Consider the following 25,019-nt stretch of genomic DNA (forward strand, 5'->3'; position numbering starts at 1 on the left):
TTTTCTCGTAGGAATGAATGGTTGGACCTGAACTTGGAAAAGTGGGACACCAGGTTTGAGGGTGCTAATCACCCGGGAGCTGCCAAATCGAGTTCCAAAGGATGGTCTGTTTCCCCTTGGCCTAAGGGGGCCAGACCGCAGGGCTTCATATCGCAGGCAACCCCGCAACTTCTGGGGACTCAGGAGTAATTCCTCCCATTTAACAAAGAGGAAAATGAGATTCGAAAATTCATTATCTTCAAGGGACACAATGGGGACACTAAAGTGCCCCCACGGTTCGAGTTCCTTGAAGCCCCTGAGTCGGGAACTTCAGAATCTACCCGGATTTTGAAGCTCATCTGTGCCCTGCCTGGCCACTCCAGCCCAAGCTGTGTGGTCCAGCTTCTGGCTCTAAATAAACTTGTTTTATTCATTTAAAAAACATATTGCTTTAAGTGATGCACTAGAGTGACCCGATGAAGGCATGATTTCAATGTTTTAGGGCTTCCTAGATGGAGATAAAGCTGGCTTTCCCCTAGACCAACGTTCTGGTAGCAATCTAATAGACCCTCAGATGGCTGTTATGACCACTTCTTAGGGCAGATTTCATCACATTCAGTCAAAAACTGGGGATTCTTTTGCAACCACTAGTGTAACCAATTTTCGTGATAAATGGCTAAAACTCTCAAATGAAAGTTTACTAAGAAGCTGGATATTCAAAATGTCTGGAAGTCCTAGTCCGCAAATTATGAATTACAAAGGAGACAATGTTTCTTTACTACGGAGACTTGAAGGGCAGGTGCGACCTTAATCAAAGACTAAAATTAGCATCACCAATAATAGTACAAATACACTCCTGATTTGTCAATGTCATGAAAACAAAACAACAAAGCAGAAGACTATTTTATTCATAAGGAGACAACTACTGTGTTTCCCCGAAAATAAGACCTAGCCGGATAATCAGCTCTAATGCATGTTTTGGAGCAAAAATTAATATAAGACTGGGTATTATATTATATTATATATTAGACTGGGTCTTATATTAAAATAAGACTAGGTCTTATATCAATATTTTCTCCAAAAGACACATTAGAGCTGATGGACCGGCTAGGTCTTATTTTCCGGGAAACACAGTAAATGTTATATGTGACTCAAATCCTGAATCAAAGACAGAGAAAGGACGTTTCAAGACAGTGGAGGAAACTTTAATATGTACTATATTATAAAGTAGTATTTGATTCCATGTTCTATAATACAAAACTTCTAGAATGTGATGTTTTGATAATATAAGAGAAGGTTCTTGTTCTCATGAGAAACACGCTGAAATATGTAAAATATTAATATCTACAATTCATTTACAAATAGATTGGCCCCCTAAAAAATGAAACCCCATCATTTTCTATGTATATACCAGATAGAACCAGTGGGACAAATGTCAAGTTGGTTCTTGGTGAAGGATAAACAAAACTCTTTCTACTTTTCTGTAGTTTTCAATTTTAATGAAATGGGGCAGATGAAGTACTAGTGTGTCAGGTAGCTAATAAAAAGTAACTTTGGGAGGGGAAAAAGTGTAACCCATCTCCCCAGTGAGGACTTCCCATATCATGCTTTCTAAAACACACACACACACACACACACACACACACACACACCATTTTTTTGCCTGGAAGTTCAATATAGTATTTAAAGAAGCAGATAGAGGGGTGCAGGAATTGTGTCCAACGTAAGGGTATTAAGAGGAAAGCCTGCAAAACTACACAGTCTTGCTTTAAACTTGTAAAACTGTGCAGATTTATAGGATAAACAACCAGGACTCACATTGATGACTCAAAAAAATATGACCATCAAAATTTTTTCAATAGTAATGATTAATGTCCCTTCTAAGAGCTAATAATGTACAATAACATCAGTACAGCTGTGTCACATTAGCAGTTTATAAGAGCTCACCCATTTCCCCACTTGTGATTTTCAATTGTTTGCCTGGCCATTGGGATAAGTAACTAAGGCTACCTCATTGCTTTTTCATTTACACATTTTGAACCTAGAATCTCAGATTCATAAATTGCTGGTTTAGGGAACTGGTTGGAGACTGGTGTGATTCACTTATCAAGGGGAGTTAGATCCCCCTCCCTGGCTCCTCCTCAAAAAGGTGCTACCACCAACACCTTCCTGCTTGGGGGATACTTACCGTCATTTTGTCTCATCAGAAGAAACTATTTACGTGTCTCCTGACAAACCCTTAACTTCCCTGCCTGATCCTGAGCAACTGCTGTGCATATGTATGAGATGAAGCCACTAAAAATTCACTCTTAATCCTAAATATTCCCTGCCTGCAGCTTTTCATTTGAAGCAGGTAGGAACCCCATCCAGAGGCTCTGGAGCAATCACAACCTCTGTAGCCTCCCTTTCTCCCACTCTGAATGCTTGGACTGCTGAGCCTGGGAAAGTGAAGGTGGACAGTTGGCTGGAAGCTCACGGACGTCCTCCACCACCCACCTCAGAGGCAAAGCAGGTAAGTGCTGGGTGCACTGAACCATTGGTGTCAGAGGCACCCAGGGCTCACCCTCTGGCTTTCTGGAAACTCACTGGAAGTCCTAGTCAGCTATACCTAACCGGGGATCCGGCTTCCTTCCAGCCACCCACTCCTAGGCATGGCCAGGTGGGCCGGAGGAGACCCCGGAGCAGATGGCTGGTCCCAGTGTCATGCCTTCCACCCCGAGGACACACGGCTGCCTTTTATCTGGACCACTATCCAGAAAGGGCCTCAGGGCCTCTCTCTCTTGTTCAAGATGCCCCTCACACTGAGCCGGAACAGAAAGAAGGCTACAGAATGTTGGAGACGCTGCAGCAGGAAAGGCAGTCTCTACAACATTCATTCCAAACCTTTCCTTTCTCAGGAAAAAGCTGCTGCCCAAGGCCGGCATCTCTTTGGCCAGGGATCTTTTGCCAAGCCCTGAGAGTTTCGAGGAAATGGTTCCCCATGCCCAGAGCACTCATAGCAGCCAAATACCCTTGACCAGTCCATCTTCCTCTTCCTTCCACCTGGTGCAAGGTTCTAGCCTATTATCTTGGATCTTTCCAACAGTTGCGCTCGGAATGACGTACAACCCACGTGAGCTTCGCGCTTGGGGCTAGGAACACACCCACGGAGCCCAGAGACCACCGTGCCAATCCGCTCAGGCTCTTTGGCTTCAGCAATGAGTCTTCTCCCAGATCCGGGTGCTCACCTAGAGAGTTCATGGCTCATTAAAGTGCCGCAGTTCATTGCCCAGAAGGAGAATCCAGTGCTAGGAATGCACAGGCCCCCATCACCAGAGCAGGGACCCCACACCGCTCAGGTGGGGAAGGAGGAACCGACTAATGGAGGGTGCGTCCCGACATGATTCCCGGCTCTAGCTCCTCAGCTCCTGAAGACAGTGTCCCGTCAACGCCCGAACCTAGATTCCCTGGCTGGCAGGAGCAGAGGAGTTGGGTAGCAGAAAGAAGCCCATGCCACCAGCCCTCACTTCCGAAGCGGTTGTCAAGGTGCCTGCGGGCCATGACCCGCAACAGCCACTCCACTCGCTTCCTGTGCCATGGTGCCGATAATGGTGATTTCCAGGTCGTCCAGCAGGTCTGCCACTTTCAAGTCCAGAAGCACCTTATGCCCCCTCCAGAAGAGTCCAAGGAGATCAGTGCCCAGGCCTGAGGAGAGCAGGGCCGTGAGCTAGCTGGAGCCCGCAGCCCCGCACATCCCCCAAAAGGCCGCGGGAGCAGGCAGGATTACTAGCCAGGGTCTGTGGAATGGAGCCCACTGAGCCTGGCTGTAAGCATTGCTTGAGACTCAAGGAAGGACCGTGATGAGGAAAGCGGATGCGAGGTCCACCGCAGGGGAGAGGCCCCTGCCCAATTCTCTCTCAAAGATGCACCCCAGCGGTGACACTTCATCGTGCGTCACCCGCAGACTCCGTAAGTGCGTGGGCTGCAGCCACCACTCACACTTGTGGAGTTTCCTCGGCCGTGGGAGCACGGGAGGATGATGTACCTCCATTCCAAGTCTGCTTCTATTTCAACTTGGTCTGCCTTGGCTTCCGCCATGCCCTGGCTGTGGTCAGAGAAAGGACGAGCTCTTTTGGTGAGACTCCTGGGAAACGTGGGACCGGTGATGGAGCTAGGCGCTGTGGTTCAGAGCGAAACCCGCCCCTTCCAGGAGGCCTAGCCTATCCAGACAGCCCAACGTCAAGGCTTGTTAAGGACCCTGAGCAATGACAATCACTGACTGACCGACTCTCTGCTGCAGGCCTACCCCTGCTTGCCTAACACCTCCGGGATTATCCGGGACATCCTGTTTCTTCCTCACTGTAACCCATGGGCGAGGGGGGGCTCAATGCCTCCGCATCTTGAAGCTTGAGGGGAGAAGGAGGACTGCCTGGCTAGAACAGGAGAGTAAGAATTTTCCAACAGGATAGATTGTACTCTTCCGATTTACATCTTATTTATGAAAGATTTTTAATTGCTTCTATACGGCTCTGTAATATTAAATCCAAGTTTACTATGAGATTTTGTTGGCTTCTATTTATACACTGCCTTGAATAAATGAGAAGACCGTTTGGCTGATGAACCATATTTGGGAGTATCTCCTTACTATAAGATGGATGCCCACAAAAAGAATTATGAATGAAAGGACAGGATAATTTTTAATACTCTAGCTCTTTATTAACCTAGTGTTTTTCAAAAATGTCCCTTGAACATTTGAATTGGATGCTTGAATTGGCAACAATTTTTGTCCTAGATTTCAGTTGTTACTTTATTGTAAAACATTATTTTTAAAAAGAATTTGGTTTTAATTTTTACTTCAACCAACTAGAATCTGTTGTTCCCTGGACTTTCACATAATGCACCCTGAAGTATTAGACATAAGTGCTCCTCAAGCTTGAATGTGTAAAAGAGTCACTTAGGGATCTTGTTGAATGCAGGTTCAGTAGGTCTGCAGCAGGCCTAAGATTCTTCATGTTTAACAGTTTCCCAAGTAATGCTGATGCTGCTAATTAATGGATCAAATTTTGGGTAGCAAGGTTACGATACCTTAACTATCTACCTAAGACCACATCTAGAAGATAAAACTCAGTAGACAGAAAAGTGTGAGGTAATTAGCAAATTTTCTAATGAGTGCTCGCTTAAGCTCTATATAACAACTTGTGTTGTTTTAACATCCTGGGCCCCATACCTTTTCAATAAGAGGGAATTCTTTAAACAGCCTGTCTTCTCTCTAACCCTACCAGGTCCCTCCTCCCAGTCCCCAAATAAAAGGGGGACTACTCATTACCATTGATCAATTGCCATGCAGCAATGTGAGCCCCAGAACTGGCAGATATTCTGATTTTGTTCATGAAATATCCCATTTTTATAATGTTGGTACCTGATTCAAAAGGTAGATTGAAAAATGTGTGGGTAAAACAGAACGTACTCGTGGACATCACCAGGCCTGTGGAAACCAATTAGCAACCTTCAAAGAATGTTGTGCCTTCCAGGTCCACCTATGTCCTCAGCCTCCAGGAAACAGTCTCCTTCCAAAGGAGCTAGCTGTGAAGCTTCAAATCTAATCCCTCACCTCTTTCTCTACATCTTAGATACTTCCCTACCTTCAGAGGTACATCACCTCCTTTGCTCCCATCTTGTCCTCTACCATTTCTCTCCAAATTGATACACAGGCTTAATGCAATTCCTATCAAAATGCCAGTGAGATTTTTTTTATAGATAGAGTCTAGATTATTTTAAAATTTATATGAAAAGGCTAAAGATTAGAATAGCTACAATAATTTTTTGGGATAAAAGTCTGCCTAAATTTAATTGTTATTACATAGCTATAATAATCAAGACTGTGTGGTATTGGTAGATTAAATGTAAAATGTATAGCTATAAATACTTTAGGAAAAACACAGGAGTAAATCTTTGGGAACCAAGGCTAAGCTAAGAGTCCTTAGCCTTGTCATCAAAAGCTCAATCCATAAAAGCAAAAATTGATTAATTGGACCTCATCTAGAGTAAAAACTTTTTTTTGTGAAACACCCTATTAAGAAGATGAAAAGGCAAACTATAAACTGGGAGAAAATATTTGCAAACCACATATCAAACAAAGGACTAATATTGAAGAATATATAAAGAACTCAAAAGTCAAGAGTAAAAAATTAAATAATACAATTAGAAAATAAGCAAAAGACACGAAGAGACATTTCACTGAAGAGGATATACAGATAGCTAACAAGAACATGAAATCATCATTTGCCATTAGGGAAGTGTAAATTAAAACCACAATGAGAAATCATTATACAAGTATCAGAAAGACTAAAATAAAAAATAGGGACTACCCCAAAGCTGGTGAGCTTTCAGAGAAACTAGATCTCTTATACATTGATAGAGTGAAGGTAAAATGGTTAGGGTTTCCAAATTCCCGATATTTTGGAACCTTCGGGAATTGAGAATGGGAAATTGTATTTCCTGAGAATTCTCGAAATAATCTTTTTTATTTAATTTTCATTGATCATCTGTAATAATAGCTGTAACAGTAAATGTTAATAAACAGAAAGGCCGTAGAGAAGGTGGGGCAATCGGGGTTCGTGGCCCCAGCGCAGTCTTTCAGAGGTTTCAAGACACTCCTATATGTAAAAGATCAACGCAAAACTTGAGTAAATAAAATTTCTTAAATGGAGGTCGACTGGAATTTCATGACTAATGTATCTCTTGCCCTGAGCGCTAAACAGGGGTCACTAAGTGTCATTTTGGCTAGGTTTCTGTTATATTTCAGGTTTTCTCAAAATATAAACAATGTAATTAATACAAACTTTATTTAACCAAACCTTATAGTATACAGTGAGTTTTCACATACATCACACAATGTATTAACATTCCCAATCTCATTTAAATATTTTATTTATTAAATTAAACATTAATAGAAAACAAATGCAAATATTCTTCATTTGAAATTTAAAAAATACTTCAAGCAGTTTTTATTTGTCATTTTTAAAATGAAACTTCAAGAAACAGAGCATTAATTGCCTGATCAGACAATCATGATCTTCGCTTTGTAACAAATATACTTGATGTGGGAAAATTTCTTTCATTTTCTGTAGACATTGGTTGAATTATGAGTGCATCTTCAAGTTGGGAGAGAATGCATTGCTTCATATAAGCTCATTTCCTTCCTTAGAGAAGCAAATATTTTGTCTGCATGCATAGGGCTAGGCTTTGATGTCAAAATTGATATTGCTTTAGTCAATTCACACTTCAGATCTGATTCTGATTTAATGTCAGAACTCTCTGTAAGGACATCCCTTATTTCTTCTCTTGGAACTTCTGCTGTAAATGTTCCTTTAAAAAGTCTTTCCATTAATGACTTTGCCAATCGTGCAATTTCATTCTTACTTGACAAGGCAAAAAATTCCTCTTCCATCTCACATAGACAACTAACATTGTTCAAGTACTTTGTGAGAGATACAAGATCTCTAATTCTACGTTTAACCAATTCAAATTTTATTTCCTTTAAAAGTATTTGGCTCATTGATGAATTCTGTTTTTCTAAATTACTGAACAGGAACTTAAAAATTCCTTCACTTGTGAGAATATTAGCTTCTCTATTACTTAAGGCTTCAACTGCTAATGTTACAGGTTGTAAGCAATTCAACATACCTCTCAATATTTCATAATACTCTTCTTTCCATAAGTGATCGAGTGTGGTTGGTAATATCAGCCATCACTTTGTGTAAAAGATTCATCGTGGAGAACAGAAAACAGTTTGTATTTACACAGAGAAATATTTATTTTCACAACCCAGGATTTGACTATAATGTCATATTAAGGTAAACTACCTTAGATTTCCTTAGTTAATTCACCTGAAGATGACTTTGTAGTCAAATCCTGGGTTGTGAAAATAAATATTTCTCTGTGTAAATACAGTTTTCTGTTCTCCATGATCAAATGTGCTCGATTTACAAGAGCTAAAATTAGCTGGTGCCATGCGGGGAGTCACGTCGGGTCTTTGATCCCACTCCCCACATAAGAACACAGGACACAGTGAGGCCAGAAAAGAACACCCACGGAGCTATAGATAGGGGAGTCACCACTACACTCTGGCTTGTGGCTGAGTTGGAGACACAGGAAACAGGAGCCACAGAATCCGCAATCCACACTCCGCACTTGCCAGCCACCCTCTGCTTGCTAGCCCCCATTTTTGCTGCTAGCATAGCCACAGCAGGTGTATTAGTGGCCAATGGCTCACTGCTTACAGCTGACGACCAACTAGCCACAGCTGATGGCCATCCAATCACAGTTTACTACCTAAGACAGCACCTTTCTACGTGAGGCCAAGAGTCTGGAAACTGCTCTCTGGGGCTCTGTCCCCACAGTGGTCATGTGATATCTGATTCTGGTGTCACGTGTGCATCTGGTGGCATGTAACATTGTAACACAATGTAACTTTAGATAGTGATAAATAGGAAACGTGTCTAAGAGATACATTGTGAGTAGTACGTTTTTTTTCCCATTGTGGGTATTACTGGGTTCAAGGAGCCGATTTTCCCGATTTCCCGACCAACTTTTCTCAGGATTCGGGGATGGGAAAGTGAAAAAAATTCCCAAGAACAGGCAGGAAGGAATTCCCACCCGGAAACCCTAAAAATGGTATATTAAATCTGGAGATAATCTGACAGCTGTATGATTAAACATAGAGTTACTATGTGATCCAGCAATTCCTCTCCTACATATACACCGAAGAAAACTGAAAAACATTTATGTCCACATGGAAAACCTGCACATGAATGTTCATAGCAGCTTTACCTGTTAATAGCCAAAAGCTGGAAACACGTAAGTCCTTCAACAAGTGAAAGGTTAAACAAACTGTGATACATGAATCCCATGGAATACTACTCAGCAATAAAAAGAAACAAACTCGATAGAAGCAACAACTGGATGAATCGCCAGAGAATTATGCTGAGTGAAAAAGAATAGTGCTAAAAGTCATATACTGTATAATTCCTTTTATATACCATCCTTGAAATAACAAAATTATAAAAATGAAGAACAGGTCAGTGGTTGCCAGAAATTAAAGAGATGGTGGGGATTCCCCTCCAGCATCCAGACCATACGCACCACCTGCTGTTGGGTGCGCTCAGCTGTCTCTGACAGGTTAAGAAACCGTGCTTCCCGGAAAATAAGACCCGGTCTTATATTAATTGTTGCTCCAAAGGATGCATTAGACCTGAATGTCTGGCTAGGTCTTATTTTCGGGGAAACACGGAAGAAGCTGGAAATGTGGTGGCCTCTGGGGAAGGAACTCAGTAGTCAGGGTTTAGAAGGAAGTGGGAGACTTAATTTAGCCTTTGAATACCTTTTTTACTCCTTGAGTTTTTGCTTTTTTAATGTATTTAATTAGATTTTTTGTTAAAAAGTTATTCCAGCCCCTCAGGAATGATAAACTTATCCCATTAGAACTGTCTGACAAGCACACGAGTCTCCACAGATGTCAGTTTGCTTCTCTGAGGATATTGTCCTGTAGTTGGATCTTCCCTCCCTCTGTGGAGCTCAGCTTCTCCCTCCCAGCGCGCTGGGAAAAGGGCTGGGCTAGAACCCAACCCACCTCCCGGGAATGCCCCAGTGCACCTGCCAGATCTCAGGAAATTGCCGGCTGCTGCGGAGTGTGGGAGGTGAGGCCTGGTATCCAATGAAAAGGGCGTCGGTGGGAGGGGCTTGCCCAAAGCCCTTGAAGTAAGGCCCAGGACCAACTACAACCTTGAGGCTGGCAGCCCTCCGGCAGCTCCTTGCGAGGCATGGCCACCCCCAAACCGTTTCCGACGCTCGTGCAGCTGGAGCAGCGGGAAGGGACACTATTCCAGGTGCTCGGTAACCTTACCAAGCGGCCCTACTGGTTCCACAACGAGTACCTGAAGACTCCGAAGACAGTTCACCTCGAGGCGTGGCTGGTGGAAGCAATCTTCGGTGAGTGGCCCGAGAGGGGAAGCCAATGAGGCCTCCTTCCCACTCCTCCCCCTCCCCACCCCGGTTGACTGCACCCCAGGAGAAGCCTCTCCTGTGGCCCTGGCCGCAATCCAGTGCCCCTGTGGCTTGCACATCCCATTGCCGCCCCTTCCCAAGTCCCATCCCTCATGGCCTCTTCACCTCCTGCGCAGGCCCTGGCGGAGAGCACATCCCGCACGTGGAGTGTGTGTCGCAGACACTGCTTCACGTTAATCAGTGGGACCCCGAAGGCGACGCTGAGATCTTGGTATTTGGTCGGCCTTCTTACCAGAGGGATGTGTCCAAGATGATCATGAACTTGGCTTACTATCACCGCCAACTCCGGGCGCAAAGTACGGGCCCTGGGATGAGGGGCACCCTGAGCAGACCTTGGGTTCCTTGGGAGGGATCATGCCGCTTCCCGGTCTTGCCTGGGCAGCGGTCTCAATCTCTTCCTCGCCCGGGTGGGGTGTGGGTGGCCTCTTTGCAAGGGAGCTAGAAGGCCAAGTTGACCCCGTGCTCTCAGATTCCGGGCGCCCAACCCCGCAGCCCGTGCGGATGACTCCTTTTGTGGAGAAAGCATGAAAGAAGACACAGGTGTGATCTCTTCACACTGCTCTTTCAGGCTCACAGAAGGACGCTGCCCTGGAGACCGGGACTCAGTGGTCTCCGGACGCTGTCGGGGAGGCCGAGACCAAGCTGCCCCTGGTCGCAGTCCAGGAGGCGGCCACCCAGCGCTCCCCCGACGCTGCCCGCGACGCGGCCACCCAGCGCTCCCCCGACGCTGTCCGCGAGGCGGCCACCCAGCGGTCCCCCGACGCCGCCCGGGAGGCGGCCACCCAGCGGTCCCCCGACGCCGCCCGGGAGGCGGCCACCCAGCGGTCCCCAGACGCCGTCCGCGAGGCGGCCACCCAGCGGTCCCCCGACGCCGTCCGGGAGGCCGCCACCCAGCGATCCCCCGACGCTGTCCGCGAGGCGGCCACCCAGCGGTCCCCCGACGCTGCCCGGGAGGCGGCCACCCAGCGGTCCCCCGACGCTGTCCGCGAGGCGGCCACCCAGCGGTCCCCCGACGCTGTCCGGGAGGCGGCCACCCAGCGGTCCCCCGACGCTGCCCGGGAGGCGGCCACCCAGCGGTCCCCCGACGCTGTCCGCGAGGCGGCCACCCAGCGGTCCCCCGACGCTGCCCGGGAGGCGGCCACCCAGCGGTCCCCCGACGCTGTCCGCGAGGCGGCCACCCAGCGGTCCCCCGACGCTGCCCGGGAGGCGGCCACCCAGCGGTCCCCCGACGCTGTCCGCGAGGCGGCCACCCAGCGGTCCCCCGACGCTGCCCGGGAGGCGGCCACCCAGAGCTCCTGCGACACTACCCTGGTACCGGTTCCCAGGTTATGAAGGCTTCTCAGGGCCCAGGAGAGAGACCCAGGCAAGAGACCCAGGCAAGATTCATATGGAAACTTATCTCTGGAGCCCTATTTTTCTAGGTCCTGCTTTTGCGCAGAAGCTGGGAAGGTGTGGGTTGTTATTGGTTCTTCCACCTCACCCCAATGTTAAATACGTGTAAACAGGAATCTAAGTTCTAAGAATCGAATTTCCATAATAAAGACTTGAACTTCCCTAAGGTCTGTTAATTGGCTGGTAGAAGGAGAGCGAGAGGCATATTCTTCCAGAAGCCAGTATCTGCTCTAGGCTGCTTTCTATCTACGTCGAGGCAAGTGAGACATCAGATTTCTCCCCAGGCACCGGCAGGTGCTTCCCTGTGCTCCTTATTCGCACACCTGGCTTTTCCGTGAGAGGCCTCTCAAGGCCATCAAGTCCGTCCTCACTTGGGAAACCTCTCCAAACCTGAGGTGTTTCTATTCAAAGTGACCTGGGATGCGAAAACTTGGTTCCAACAAGGCATGCGGCTGGGTCTATGGTGTCGCTGTAAGCAGCAACTTCCCAGCTCTGGCAACCGTGGGCAAAGGGAGTGAAGTGGGAGAACCAGGGCTGCTCTGCTGTCGTCCTCAAGTCTAGCCTGTGTCACCCGACCCTCAGTGAGGTTTGACGTGAGTAAGAAGCAAGCAGTGCTGGCCACGACTCTTCCCTTAGTAACCACAGCAGCAAGCTGTGATGGAGCCCTCTTTGTTACTTTTAAATTGAAATACATTTGACATAAAACATTGTGTAAATTTAAGGTGTTAAACACTTTAATTTGATACATTTACAAATGATTGCCAATGGTAGCCATAAGTAGCACCTCTATCACATTTAGTGTCCTGCTCCACGCGGCTAGGACAGGGATGCCCTTGCTAGAAGAAAGCAACAGTTGACAGCTGGGTTCTAGGATGAAAAAGCAGTAGCAGGCATCAATCTCAGTGTTATGAAAACTTTCATTTAAAAATTCAAGGAAACCTGACTTTATAAAGACCAGGGGAGTGGTATGGTATGCCTGTCATGGACCCTTTGGTTAACCACTAACAGGATCACTCCAATTTTAAATAAGCATTTATTTTATAAGGGAAATAAAGAGGCAAAGCTGAATTTACAATAGCTTATTAACTATTTTTAGAAGAGGCAAGAAAAGCCTAAGTGGAGTGAACATTAAACATTTAAGATTCAAAATCAATGCATACTCAAAAGTTTCAATTGAAGCTTTTTTGGTTTTTGAGGCTAGTAAGACTTGATTTTTCCCCCCTCTTAGTATCCACATGACCAGAATGTCAGATTCTCTCCTTTACAAGAATGATTACTGAGCAGCAGATAGCAAACCAATGGAACATTTAGGAGTCTCTGTGATTCTTCCAAAACTTTTGACAAAAACACCCTACACACACACACACACACACACACACACAAACACACACACACACACACACACACACACACACACACACACGATTTTGTGAAAGTAAATGGTAAGATACAGTAAACATCCTTGGTTGGGGATTGGAGGGAGCCAAGAAAAGGGAGGTTGAACTTCAAAATCATTTAGGTGTGATGACACATAAAATTCTTTCTGCATATATTATTTTTAAGAAACATATTAGATTCTCCTGAAAGCAGGGCATGAACCAGGGCCACCAAAGTTTTCACCCAGATCAAAGTCCCCAGACCTCCCTATCTGGTCTCTCAAATGTACTCTTACAGGGAATCACTTTTAACAGCTTAACGTGTACTTTTACATAATTGCACATACTTTTTTTCTTCCAGCAGCTTGATCTTCCTTAGTATGGGTATACTTTAACCCTTCCCTTACTACTGATTAGCTTGTTTCCCAGATTTCTCAATTACAAACTGCTGCACAGAATTCCTACTTACAACTTTGTGTCCATGCTGGAATATTTCTATGAGAGAACTTCTAGAAGTCGAATTACTGGGTTAAAGAATGAGCACCTTTAAAATTGTTATATTGCCAAACTGCCCTACAAAAATGGCCATATCAATTTATTTTCCCACTATATGGTATGAAAGCTATACTCACCCAAACTCAGTTACCAATCTATTTTATGTCCATGTGTCACTTTTTAATTTTTTCTTAATATTTATCCCACTGTTTTAACCATGTAACTTTATATAGCGTTTTCACCTCTGAAAGGGAAGCCTACTCTCACAGTTCAATTGGCGGTCTTGGTAATTTGTTTTCCAGATGCAGCAACTTGTTAAAATACATAAATCATTAAGGGAAAAGGTATATATAGATATCGCTTCCAAAAATATTGATTTTATTAAGATACACTAGAGTGCTTATTTTAGTCTTTAAATGACATGTACATTATATATGCATGGAAGCATGTCTTTTGCCAATTAAATGAAGGTGGTGAATTAGATGGGGAGACTGGTAACTGAGGCCCAAGGCAGTCAATGGAGAGTTGTCAAGGAACAACGGCAGAAACTACAGGAGTCTACAAACAGTGACTCTTTTTTGCACATTTTTTGGAGGTAAAATGATTGATAGCTAGTGAAGTCAGTCTGGACAGTTTTTTTAAGAGGCTGATTAGAGGCATCAAAGAAAAAAGTTCATTGTTGATAGAATCTGTAGAAAATTTCTGAGTTTAGCTGTGGCGCACACATGACAGCCTGTCTCCAGGTCTTCTTGCAGCACCAATTTAGTTAAGCCAGGTTGCTACTACCATGTTTCCCCAAAAATAAGACCTAGCCAGACCATCAGCTCTAATGCGTCTTTTGGAGAAAAAATTAATACAAAACCCAGTCTTATTTTAATATAAGACCCAGTCTTATGTACTATAAGACTGGGTATAATGTAATATAATACCAGGTCTCATATTAATTTTTGCTTCAAAAGACACATTAGAGCTGATGGTCTGGCTAGGTCTTATTCTTGGGGAAACACGGTATTTCCCCTCATCAGAATTTCTCAACTCCACACTTTTGATCAAAACAAGGCCTTTTTAAATATCACTAAGAGTGGGACAAAAAACAAAAACAAACCATTTGCCTCCTGATGTGATGCACTGAGGACACAATATGATTTATCTAGTATTTTTGCAAAAAATGTATAACCTAGATCTAACCATGAAGAAACATCAAAAATAAAAGCGGGATTATAAGTGAAGGAAAGAAAACTACAGTCAGTCTGAAAACAGCGACTTCTCCTTGCACACTGAGAACAGGGTCAACTGGTTGGCAAATACTGTGTTCCCCTGAAAATAAGAACCAGATAATAAGCCCTAGCATGATTTTTCAGGTGACATAAGCCCTAATGCGTCTTTTGGAGCAAGAATTAATATAAGACCCGGTCTTATTTTCGGGGAAACATGGTAGTTTAGGGCAAGCAGTCTGTCTTTGGGCTCACTAAAGTTATCAAAGAATACCATTTTAGTTGTTTATGTATTCTCTGGAAAATCTTGAGAATTTAGTCGTGGAGCAATGTGACAGGCTATCTCTGTTATGTCTGCCTGTATACTTCTGTTAGTACCACAATTTAGTTAAATTACACTAGTGCACGTGCACTAGTATTTATCTTCATGGAGTTTTTCACTAGACAGCTAGGAAAAGCCTTTTTTACAGCCTTCCCAAGTCCTTCTGAAGTACCTGTATAATCAGGCTTTAAGGACTCTCACCCTACAGCATCACCCCCTTAAAAAGTGGTTGTGATTATAATTAGAATTGCATTGAGTTTTTAGATTATTTTGGGAAGAATTGACCACATCTGTACAACACTCAAATTTACCTCTGGAGAAGATAGTATCTCCATTTATTCAGCTGTCTTTCCCTCCTCCCCTCCTTTTTCCTCCATTGTCCATTTCATGTTTATTCACAGATATTTCAATTAAAGGAACAAAGTATCTATAGTTTATCAGAAATAAGTTTTCATTAATCTAAGATAGAATGTAATGAGTTAAGATTTTTATAATCCCTAAGGCAAAATCATCTAAAAAAATAATTAAATGGCATATAAGAATTTAAGGGTGGCCGGTTAGTTCGGTTAGAATGTGGTGCTACCATGTTTCCCCGAAAATAAGATCTAGCCGGACAATCAGCTCTAATGCGTCTTTTAGAGCAAAAATTAATATAAGACCCAGTCTTAGATTATGTTAGATAAGACCCGGTCTTACATTACATTATGTTAGATAAGACCCAGTCTTATATCATAGTAAAATAAGACTGGGTCTTAATTTTTGCTCCAAAAGACGCATTAGAGCTGATTGTCTGGCGAGGTCTTATTTTTGGGTAAACTGTAATAATACCAAAGTTGCTGGTTGGATTCCCGCATGGGCCACTGTGAGCTGCGCCTCCTTAAAAAAAACAAAAAGAAAGAGTTTAACACAAAATCATAAAAGAAAAAAAAAAGAAAAAAGACATAAGATAGGAAACAAATAGCAAAATGGAAGACATAAATCCTATCATTGATAATTACATTAAATTTGAATAGACTAAACCCTCCAATCAAACGATAGAGATATTCTAACCAGATAAAAAAGCCAGATTCAAAAAACTACATTTTATATTATTCTGTTTATATTAAATGTTCAGAAAAGGAGACTTTGTAGAGACAGAAAGCAGACTGGTTCCCTGGGTTTGGAGACAGTAGTGATGATTGACTGCAACGGGCATAAAGAAACTTATTGAAGTAATGGAAATGTTCCAAAACTGGTTTGTGGTGATTGAACTATACACTCAAAATTTTAGTTATGTAAATTGTAACCAATTAAGCAATTAAATTTTTAAAAATTGTAATGCAATAGCACCAATACCCAAAGTCTCTAAAATGAATATTCTGACTGGATAAAGACATAGGACAATTGGAACCTGATCTATTGCTGAAAGAAATGTAAATTGGTTCAATCACCTTGATAATTTGAACTTATGCATACCCAGTACCCAACAATTTCAACCTTAGATACATACTCAATTGAAATGCATATATGCATGCACCAATAGTCATGTACAAAAATTTTCATAGTAGCACTATTCATGATATACCCAATAGGAAATAACCAAAATGTACATCAACAGAGTAGAAAACTAAATTATGGTTTATTCACACAATAGAACTATAATTACAACATAGATAAATCTTACAGTAATTTCATTTGTATTTAAATCAGAATAATTACCCTTGGGGAAGATTCAAGTGGGGGCTTCTGGAATGCTGGTAATGCTTTTTGTTCTCTGGGTATTGGCTAAATGAATGTGTTCCCTTTGTACTGTCTGATTTTATGGTCAGAATTTTCACACTTTGGATGTGCATGTTTTTGTATGAATGCTATGCATCGATAAAACATTTACTAAAATAACAGAAAAAAATATCTGGAGTTATGGAAAGCTACTTGAAGGTAATATATGGGCAGTGAGATTATTTGAATAATTATTTTAATATTTATATAGTGCCTTATTTAAAAAGAAATTAAGCATGTATGCATATCATCACAAAAATCAATAATGCTATTTTTATTTTGAACGTGGTACTAGTTAAATATTTCTATCTTAGCAACTTGTTAGAAAAAACATGGTCTTTTCCCTCAATAGAACAAACACTGTGGTTTCTTCACAAATTAAGAGGTATATTCTAATTCCTCTTAAAAAGAAACAAAAACAATGAGAAATGAGTCTAAATTCAGCTTCAGAGAAAAATAAAAGCAAGTGTGAAAGTAGTGTAGAGGTAAGGATTTGAGTCTTAGAATCAATGTTTTGGTCTAAATTTCACACATCCTAGCTCTGTGACCTTAAGCAAGTTTACTTATGCTCCAAGCATCCTACTTAGGTGCCTGGCACAAGGGTTTGTATGTGATATAAGCTCTAATAAATAAATACCGGGGGTGCCAAAAAAATGGATAAAAGTGGGCATTGCTCAAGCAGTAGTTCACCATAATCAGAAGTGTCTGGATGCTGATGGTAACCACTTTGAGCACCTCTTGTAATTGCAGAAGTCAATCGTGACTTGTATACATCCTTTTTTATTGCTATATACTGAGTATTACAATTTCAATAGAGTTTTCCTTTCGTAAAATGTATATACATTTTTTTGGCACCCTCTGTATATTGCTAATATTACCCCAAATTCTGAAAGGTAGAATGACAAGGCAACCACCCTTTTTAGACATTAAAATGTTATAGAATAGTAAAAATACTGTATTGGCATATGGATGAAAGGGAACACAGAAAAACCTTATAGTTGTTGTATTAGTTTGCTAGAGCTGTCATAACAAAATAACAGACTCGGTGGCTTAAACAAGATATTTATTTACTCAAAATTCTGGAGGTTAGAAGTCCAAGATCATGGTGTTAGCAGGTTTGTTTTCTTCTAAGGCCGCTCTCCTTAGATTGGGGATGGCTGTCTTCTTGCTGTGTCCTCACATGGTCCTTCCTCTGTGCTCAAACCTATCTGTGTCCATATTTCCTTTTCTTATAAAGACAACAGTCATTGGAAAAAAGTCTACCCATAAGACCTCATTTTACCTTAATTATCTCTTTTAAAGGTCCTATCTCCAAATACAGTCACATTCTAAGATGATGTGGATTAGGATTTCAACACGTTAATGTGTATAAAGTATGGAAGGAGTGTGGATCATTTAGTAATTTAATTTTGGATAATTTTTGGGAAATTGGAATAAGTTTTAAGCATAACCCTGTTCCTCCAAATAATAGTCCAAAATGTTCAATGGTTTTAGAGAAATCCCAACAGGAAAAACCTGTAGGCATATTTATTTATCAAATTTCTTCAGAATGCAAAAAAGCAGGAGTTCCTAAGCTTAAAAGGGGTGAGGATGAGGGGAAATCACCCAGAACACATAACTGGTTTAACTACATACAATAAACATTTTTCACATGCAAAAAATTTGAGAAGCAAAGGGATAAAAAAATGTTAGTTATAATGGACCATTATTTGTTACAAAAGCTTATACAGATAATAAAAATCCTTATATTCAGAGTTAAAAGAAGTAATGATAGGAATGAATAAAGAAAAATGTAAAAGTGTTTTACAAAAATGTGAAGCAAAGTAGGTACACAATTAGTATCACTTGTAATCAAAGAAGCACATTTTAAAAGATTTGTGTATGTGTATGTTTAACCTATGTGTATGTTTAAAACCCTCGCAAATGGCTACAATCTATTACCGCTAAGGGGTGAAGAAACTGAGTTAAATGAGCTCCAACTTTGTGTCTGAAGCCATAGATCTCTGGTAACCTCTCAAAGTGGAGGCAGCAAGGGGTTTGGGGTTGTTTTCCACAAATTGGTCATGGCATTGTAACTGGTAATGGAAAACCCACCCAGCCTGTGTAGGACACCTGCGCAGGCCTCAGGGGAAAAGGAGACAGCTGGCTTGGAGGTCAGATGCCTTCCATAGACCAAGCTGCCCAGGACTCCTACTCTTCTCTGGTGAATCACAGCACCAGCAGGATGAATGTTGATCACCTCATTTAGTGTTGTAACACCCATCCATGTGCCCAAAGGAAGGCTCCACTCTAAGAAAACCCACACTCAAATCAGCAGCTTGAAAGTGAGAGCCTCAAAGAATCATTAGCATTACCTATGGAGCTTGTTAGCAATGCAAATTCATGGACCCAATGTACTAGACCACAATCACTTAAGGAGCCTAGCAAACAGTATTTTAGCAAGTTCTCAGGGTGATTGTTCCACACATTAAAGTTTGAGAACAAATGATGCAAAAAAAAACAAAGCAGAACTGACCCTTCATCTCTTCTCCCTGTGCTTGAGGGCCTGACTCTGACCATAAAAATCATAGAAGTGTTAGGAGTTTCAAAACGGTAGAAACTAAGAAACAAAAAGAAAATCACTACCTCTCAGGCCTTTTACCCACGCTACACATCAATATATGAACAGTCAGTCAATCTTTTGTAAATTTACTTAATTTTAAGCGAGCAAAGATCTTTATGCCATTGGACAAAAAGGGAATTCATTTCTTTACTAGATGGGCACCTACAAACTCACACTGGCATCAACATAATCAAACCATTACCCACCAAAGCAAAGGAAAAAAGAAATGTAGGGATTTAAGGATACTTGCTTCTCTTCAACTTTAATAGCAGAAGCAGGATTGTTCTCATAATGCTCCTGACAATACTTATGCAACAGGATGCTGGACCGTATGGAGACCTGATGCGCGGGCCTTCAAGAACTCCTCAAGTTGTTTCATCTTTTGAGCTGCATAAGGAAAAATACTCGCTGTTTCAAACTACTCCATCGCTGGCAACATCATTTCTCAGGCTGGAGGCTCTGAACCTGGGATCTGGAAATAATGGGTAACCAAGCTGAGGGTGGCATGAGCAAGCAGTGATAGGCCTGAATGCGTAAGATGTCATCTTACTCTCCCAAGGTCTTACTTGGATTTCTCTCACAAAGGGATGCCCAGGGGCTGCGTGAAGCATACTGGAGTTGGGAAACTGCAAAAAGTATTAGGAAGGTAAGAGAGGTTGGGAGGAAGCCAGGTACGGCCAGATGGCTCACCAGTGGCTCCCTCCACATGCAGGTTTTCAGACCCTCACCTCGGGCACGATGTTTCCGGTGCCTTGATGCCAAGCTCAGGAGCACGCTCTTCACCCGATTTTGCACACGGGGCTGTCCAAAGATGGTGATTTCGACAAAGTTCCCGTTGTTTACTACGTCCACTGTCAGCAGGACCTGGTTCATCCACTCTATGTCCGGAATGATGGCTCGGTCTGCGCCTAAATAGAAAAAGCGAGACTCAGGGGAGGAACCGTTGAAGGTCAGGAGGAGCTAGGTTTGACGGGGATGTCAGCCGGGGAGGGACGAGTTGGAAGCTGGTATCATGGCTTCAAACGTGGCCTGCGAATCTGGGAAAGAGGCTGTGACGTGCTGCTCTGCCGGCTTCTCTCAGACTGTAGGGGCCTAGGCCACCCACGCACCCCAGGTCGCTCACCGAAGATCGAGTCAGCCAGCCATGCCTCCAGGTAAAACACCAACGGGTCTCTCAGTTCCTGCACAGGAAACCACCACGGCCGGATGCGAATCCGTGGTAGTTGAAATGGTAACTTCATTAGCACGTCCAGGGAGTCGGCGGGCTTGCAGTCGTCCCCCTGGGCCACCGCACCTACGTGGTCCGCCATACTAGGACCAGTAGCCCAAACCAAGACCCAAGCAACGCGGGCGGAACTCCAGAGAGGAGTGAGGCTTGTGCCCCTTTTATGGTTTCCGGCCAGCCCCGCCCCTTCCGGCGGAGTCCCATGGCCCTTTGGGGCACGTGGGCCCATTGATACCGGGCACCCAGGCCTGGTGGTTACTCTTCGACCTTGAATTAGTATTTATTTGAGCTCCAGCTGGATCTCAGACGCTGTCTATCCGTGGTTTTCTCTGCCAAATGAGGTATCAGCCTCAAAGGCCTCCTCCACATCACAGTTGTCAACTGATAATCTCTATAAGAGGAGCTAGTGAATCAAACTTTAGTGAATATTTTATTTCTTCAATTTAATTTTAAAATTCAACATAAAAATACGTGTACATTGTTAAAAAAAAAGTCTTGAGGATCATAAATATGTGAAAGTTCTCCCTTTCATGTATCCTCCTTCAATCGCTTACTAATCCTTTTAAATTTTTGTTTATTGTGAATATCTTCTAGTTTAAATTGCCTTTTCACTTTCTTTAAGGTGACTTTCGATGAATAAATTTTTAATTTTAATATAGTCAGTTTATCGTCTTTGTAGTAAGTGCATTCCATGTCTTGCTTAAGAAATCGTTTCCTGCCCTGAGGTCTAAAGACATTCACTATACTTTCTACTAAGAATGCTAAAGTTTCTGTCTTAACATTTAAATCCTAGAATCATTTGGGGTTAATTTTGTTTTTTAAAAACTGGGCATTAGGTAGGGAGATAACTTCGTCTTTTTATAAACTGACCATTTTTTCACTTGAGCCATTCTCTTGAGAATGCATCCAACATGATGCAATTTCATCTATCTCCTTGAAAATTTTCAGACTCCTACATATAGCAAGAGTTAGCCACAAGGCTGGTTTGTGGTAATTAATTATTAGGTGAAGACATACTTGAGAAAGGCAAAATCAAGACAAGTTCCTTTGCCATCCCCATCTGGACGACATAGTTTATTTCTGATTTAGTGTTATTTTGGAAGTGTAGTCATTTGGGGTCCTAGTTTTATGCAGAGACCCCATAGTAAGGTTGCTACACTTGGCAAGCCTCAAGTTTTATTTGCTGACCCCATGCCAGCTTCAAAACTTCAGAATTGCAAAGTTATTAGGAGTTAGTAGAATCTTCTAAGATGAATCAGTTTTATCACTGTTATCTGCAAGTTTCCTGATTTGACTCTGATAGGTGGGGAGTGGGCATGATTTGAATACTGGCTCCAACATTTTCTAGCTGTGTGACTGATGCAAGTTATTAAAACTCTTCTACCAAGAAGACTTCCAGAAGATCATATGCTTTCATTTTGTCTGCTTAGCCCAGGAGGAAACAGTCTGAGGGGCTTTGGATTCAGCCAATAAAGTATGTGAGTGAATTGGTTTTATAATTTCTCCCTGAGAAGTTTCTTCTTCATTACTTCCCTTCTTGTAGTCTTCAACTCTTAAGCTGAAATCTTTATACAATGAAAAATGTTACAAAGCATAATGAAGACATAACACCAATTTTTTTGTACCAAATGATACACACCAAAGTGTGTATCACAGATAGAAAAATGAGGAAAGTAAACTAGTAAGGAGATATTTAACAAATTACCATCAGACTAGAAACAATCATGTGGAAAAGGAATACAATAAAGGCCTAATAGTTCTGACCAATAGAGTGCATTCTTGTAATGTTTAAGAGCATTTACAAACAGTAACTATACCATACTAGTTCTCTTGGATGGATGGATGGATGGATGGATGGATGGATGGATGGAGAGACATTATATCACACTACTAAATAATATTCAAGTAAAGTAAGAAATGAAAAACATCACTGACAAGCTCTTTAGAATATAAGAATAATTTACAAAGTACATTTTAAAAACATTTTATTATGAACAACATACATTCAGAAAAATCTAGTTTCAATCCCTTCTCATCTATCCTGTTCTCTCCTTCACAATATAGTTAACTATTAATAGATTTTGTATTATTTTTCTATTTAAAAAAAGTACACAAGTATCAAAAGTTTTGCTTTTACTTTTTTGTAATATTGCATATAGTATTTTCTTGTATTCTTTTCACACCAGCTTTTTATTTTGAAAAACTTTAAACCTATGGAAAAATTGTTAGAACATTCAATTTACATTCTATGCCTGTCATTTGGTTTCACCAGTTTTTAATATTTTTATTCATTTATTTTATCTCTCTATCTATATATAACTTTCATACACTATTTGTAAGTTGCAAACATCATGACACTTTATCCCAGATACTTCAACATCACTTCCTAAGAACAAGGGCATTCTCCTATGTAACCATCTACAATTATTCACTCAGGAAATTTAAATTGATCCAATATTGTTGTCTGATATACAGTCCAATTTCAGTCTTTCCAATAATGTACTTTATGGCTAATATTTTCAAATCTACTGTTCAGTTAAGGAGCATGCATTGCATTTACTTGTCATGTCACTAGTCTCTTTTAATCTAGAATCATTCTCTGTTGTTTAATCTTTAATGACATTGATATTTTGAAATATTTAAAATTTTTCATTGTGGAAAATTTAAAACATACACAAAAGTAGAGAGGGTAATATAAATGAATGACCATATACTGATCACACAACTTCAACAAATAACTGGTGAATTATCTTGTGTGGAAATAAACAAAGACCAAAATAAAAGAAAACAAAACAAAAAAGAAAAGAAAAGAAAAAGAAAGACCACCCAAATGGGAACAAGGAAAAGCTACGTATTCAGTGTTTGCTGTAGTGCAAGGGAGTCAGATACTGTCACTGTGTTTCTCAGAGACTCAAAGGCAGGCACAGGAGTGGGAAAGATTTGAAGTAGAAAAAAAGGAAGGCTTCAGGTATGACTGAAGAAGGAGTGTATTGGCATGGGGAGACTCCAGGTGGGCTAACAAAGGGGGGAATTTATGTGATTGGTTAGGGGTACATATTTGGCTTTCTCCAGTTGGTCCTAAGTTGAAATCAAGGGCAAAAATTAGGGAAGCTGTCATTACTAATCAAGTCCTGGCCATTTTGTGTTGATAGCCATAGAGGTTGTCTGGCTTGCTGGACTAAGTGCTGCAGATTGTGGGTTAGAGTTCTATTTTTATATTTGGTCTGGACATTGTCTGCTTATATATTCAGTCTGTCAGTCCCTACTTTTGGCCATTCTCTCATTTTCGAGGGGTTGACCAATTCAGGGAAAGCTAGATACCCATATCTTCACTGCTTAGAGATTGTTCAGTTGTCCTTATAGTCAACCAGATCGCAAGATCGTCTTTCCCTTTTTGTATCATCATTGAGATCATCTGTTGGAGAGTGACTATGTAGAAGCATTTAAGACTGCATAGAATATGTTAAAAGGATATTCAGAGAGCTGTACTTGAGATGAATATTTTATTGAGCAAGAAACAAACTTCTCAAAAAACAAGTGGCTTGAAGCTTGGATCTCAGCAGTTATAACTCAATTTATAAAGTATGAATAAGGAAGTGCATTGTTTTGTATTGTGACTGACTATTAGAACCTAAATTCCTTTTAGTGTAGTAGTACTAAATAAGCTTATTTGTTTGTAGCTGATTAGCTAGGAAGCTATAACATTATGCTGAAGAAAGCTTAAGTTTTGTTTAAAGTCAGAATCATCATTTCAGGGAAATCAGGACAGTTTCAAGTTTTGGTTATGCAGCTATGAGTGTTTGGTTAAGGGTATATTCAAACTGTGGCCTCCATTTTCTGTTTAACAAATGCAAAGGGTCAGCCTGACTACTATGACAAAAACAAGAACAATTAATAATCCATATAAAATGCTTTGGAAGCAGGAATTTTAATTGCCCCACCTAGGCCAAGAAAACAAATCCCATAGACAATACAACCTTCGAGTCACATAGCTTTTTCCTTAAGGTGATATATGGCTTGTTCCACCTTGCCTGTTTCATTGATCCAAGTAAAACAAGAAGTATTACCCATGGCACAGATTCCACCATAATCAGCCAAGAAGAAATAAGCAGTACAATTGTCCATCACTACTTATGACAGTGAGTTATGACTGATCTCTATTCCATCTAGGGCAGAGGTGGTATCACTAATAACTTATGCAAAAGTTAGTGATAGGCTTCTTCTAGTCTTTTCCATTTGTATGGTTCCTACTGATGGAACACTGCTCTGAGCTCTCATAAACAATGAATGAGTCAGTAATTTCCCTAGGAAATGTGCCTGAAAAATCAAGAATGGCCTCATTTTGGAACTCACGTCTGAGTCAGAATTTCCAGCCTTGATGATTTATAGAATCAGGGTCTCTGTGTACAGACAAGATTCAGAATACTGTTCCTAAAGTGCATGAGATGTTAGTTTGAGGCATATAGGACCAGGCATTCTGGCCACAAAGGAAGTAATCTCTAGTAGGGACACATGGAAATCCAGGAAAAAGGAAGTTCATGACATGAAGTTGGGACCAAGGCCTTACATTAGCTAGATTACACATTTGGATCTCTGTTAGTCGCTTACAAGT

General features: G+C 41.7%; 2 protein-coding genes across 2 annotated transcripts; one reads left to right on the top strand and one right to left on the bottom strand.

Moving 5' to 3' along the window:
* Nucleotides 1-9,779: 9,779 nt before the first annotated feature.
* Nucleotides 9,780-11,355, top strand: KHDC3L (KH domain containing 3 like, subcortical maternal complex member). The gene is made up of 3 exons (XM_074333942.1): nt 9,780-9,948; nt 10,140-10,319; nt 10,592-11,355. Exons 1-3 carry the CDS (start codon nt 9,780-9,782, stop codon nt 11,353-11,355), a joined length of 1,113 nt encoding a protein of 370 aa, XP_074190043.1.
* Nucleotides 11,356-19,357: 8,002 nt separating this feature from the next.
* LOC109456825 (oocyte-expressed protein homolog) lies at nt 19,358-20,492 on the bottom strand. Its single transcript, XM_019749276.2, has 3 exons — nt 20,306-20,492; nt 19,911-20,090; nt 19,358-19,569 (listed from the first exon to the last, which is right to left on the bottom strand). Exons 1-3 carry the CDS (start codon nt 20,490-20,492, stop codon nt 19,490-19,492), a joined length of 447 nt encoding a protein of 148 aa, XP_019604835.2. The 3' UTR covers nt 19,358-19,489.
* Nucleotides 20,493-25,019: the final 4,527 nt, after the last annotated feature.

The sequence above is a fragment of the Rhinolophus sinicus genome, linkage group LG05 (assembly GCF_036562045.2).
Source record: "Rhinolophus sinicus isolate RSC01 linkage group LG05, ASM3656204v1, whole genome shotgun sequence".
Classification (NCBI taxonomy): Eukaryota; Metazoa; Chordata; class Mammalia; order Chiroptera; family Rhinolophidae; genus Rhinolophus; species Rhinolophus sinicus.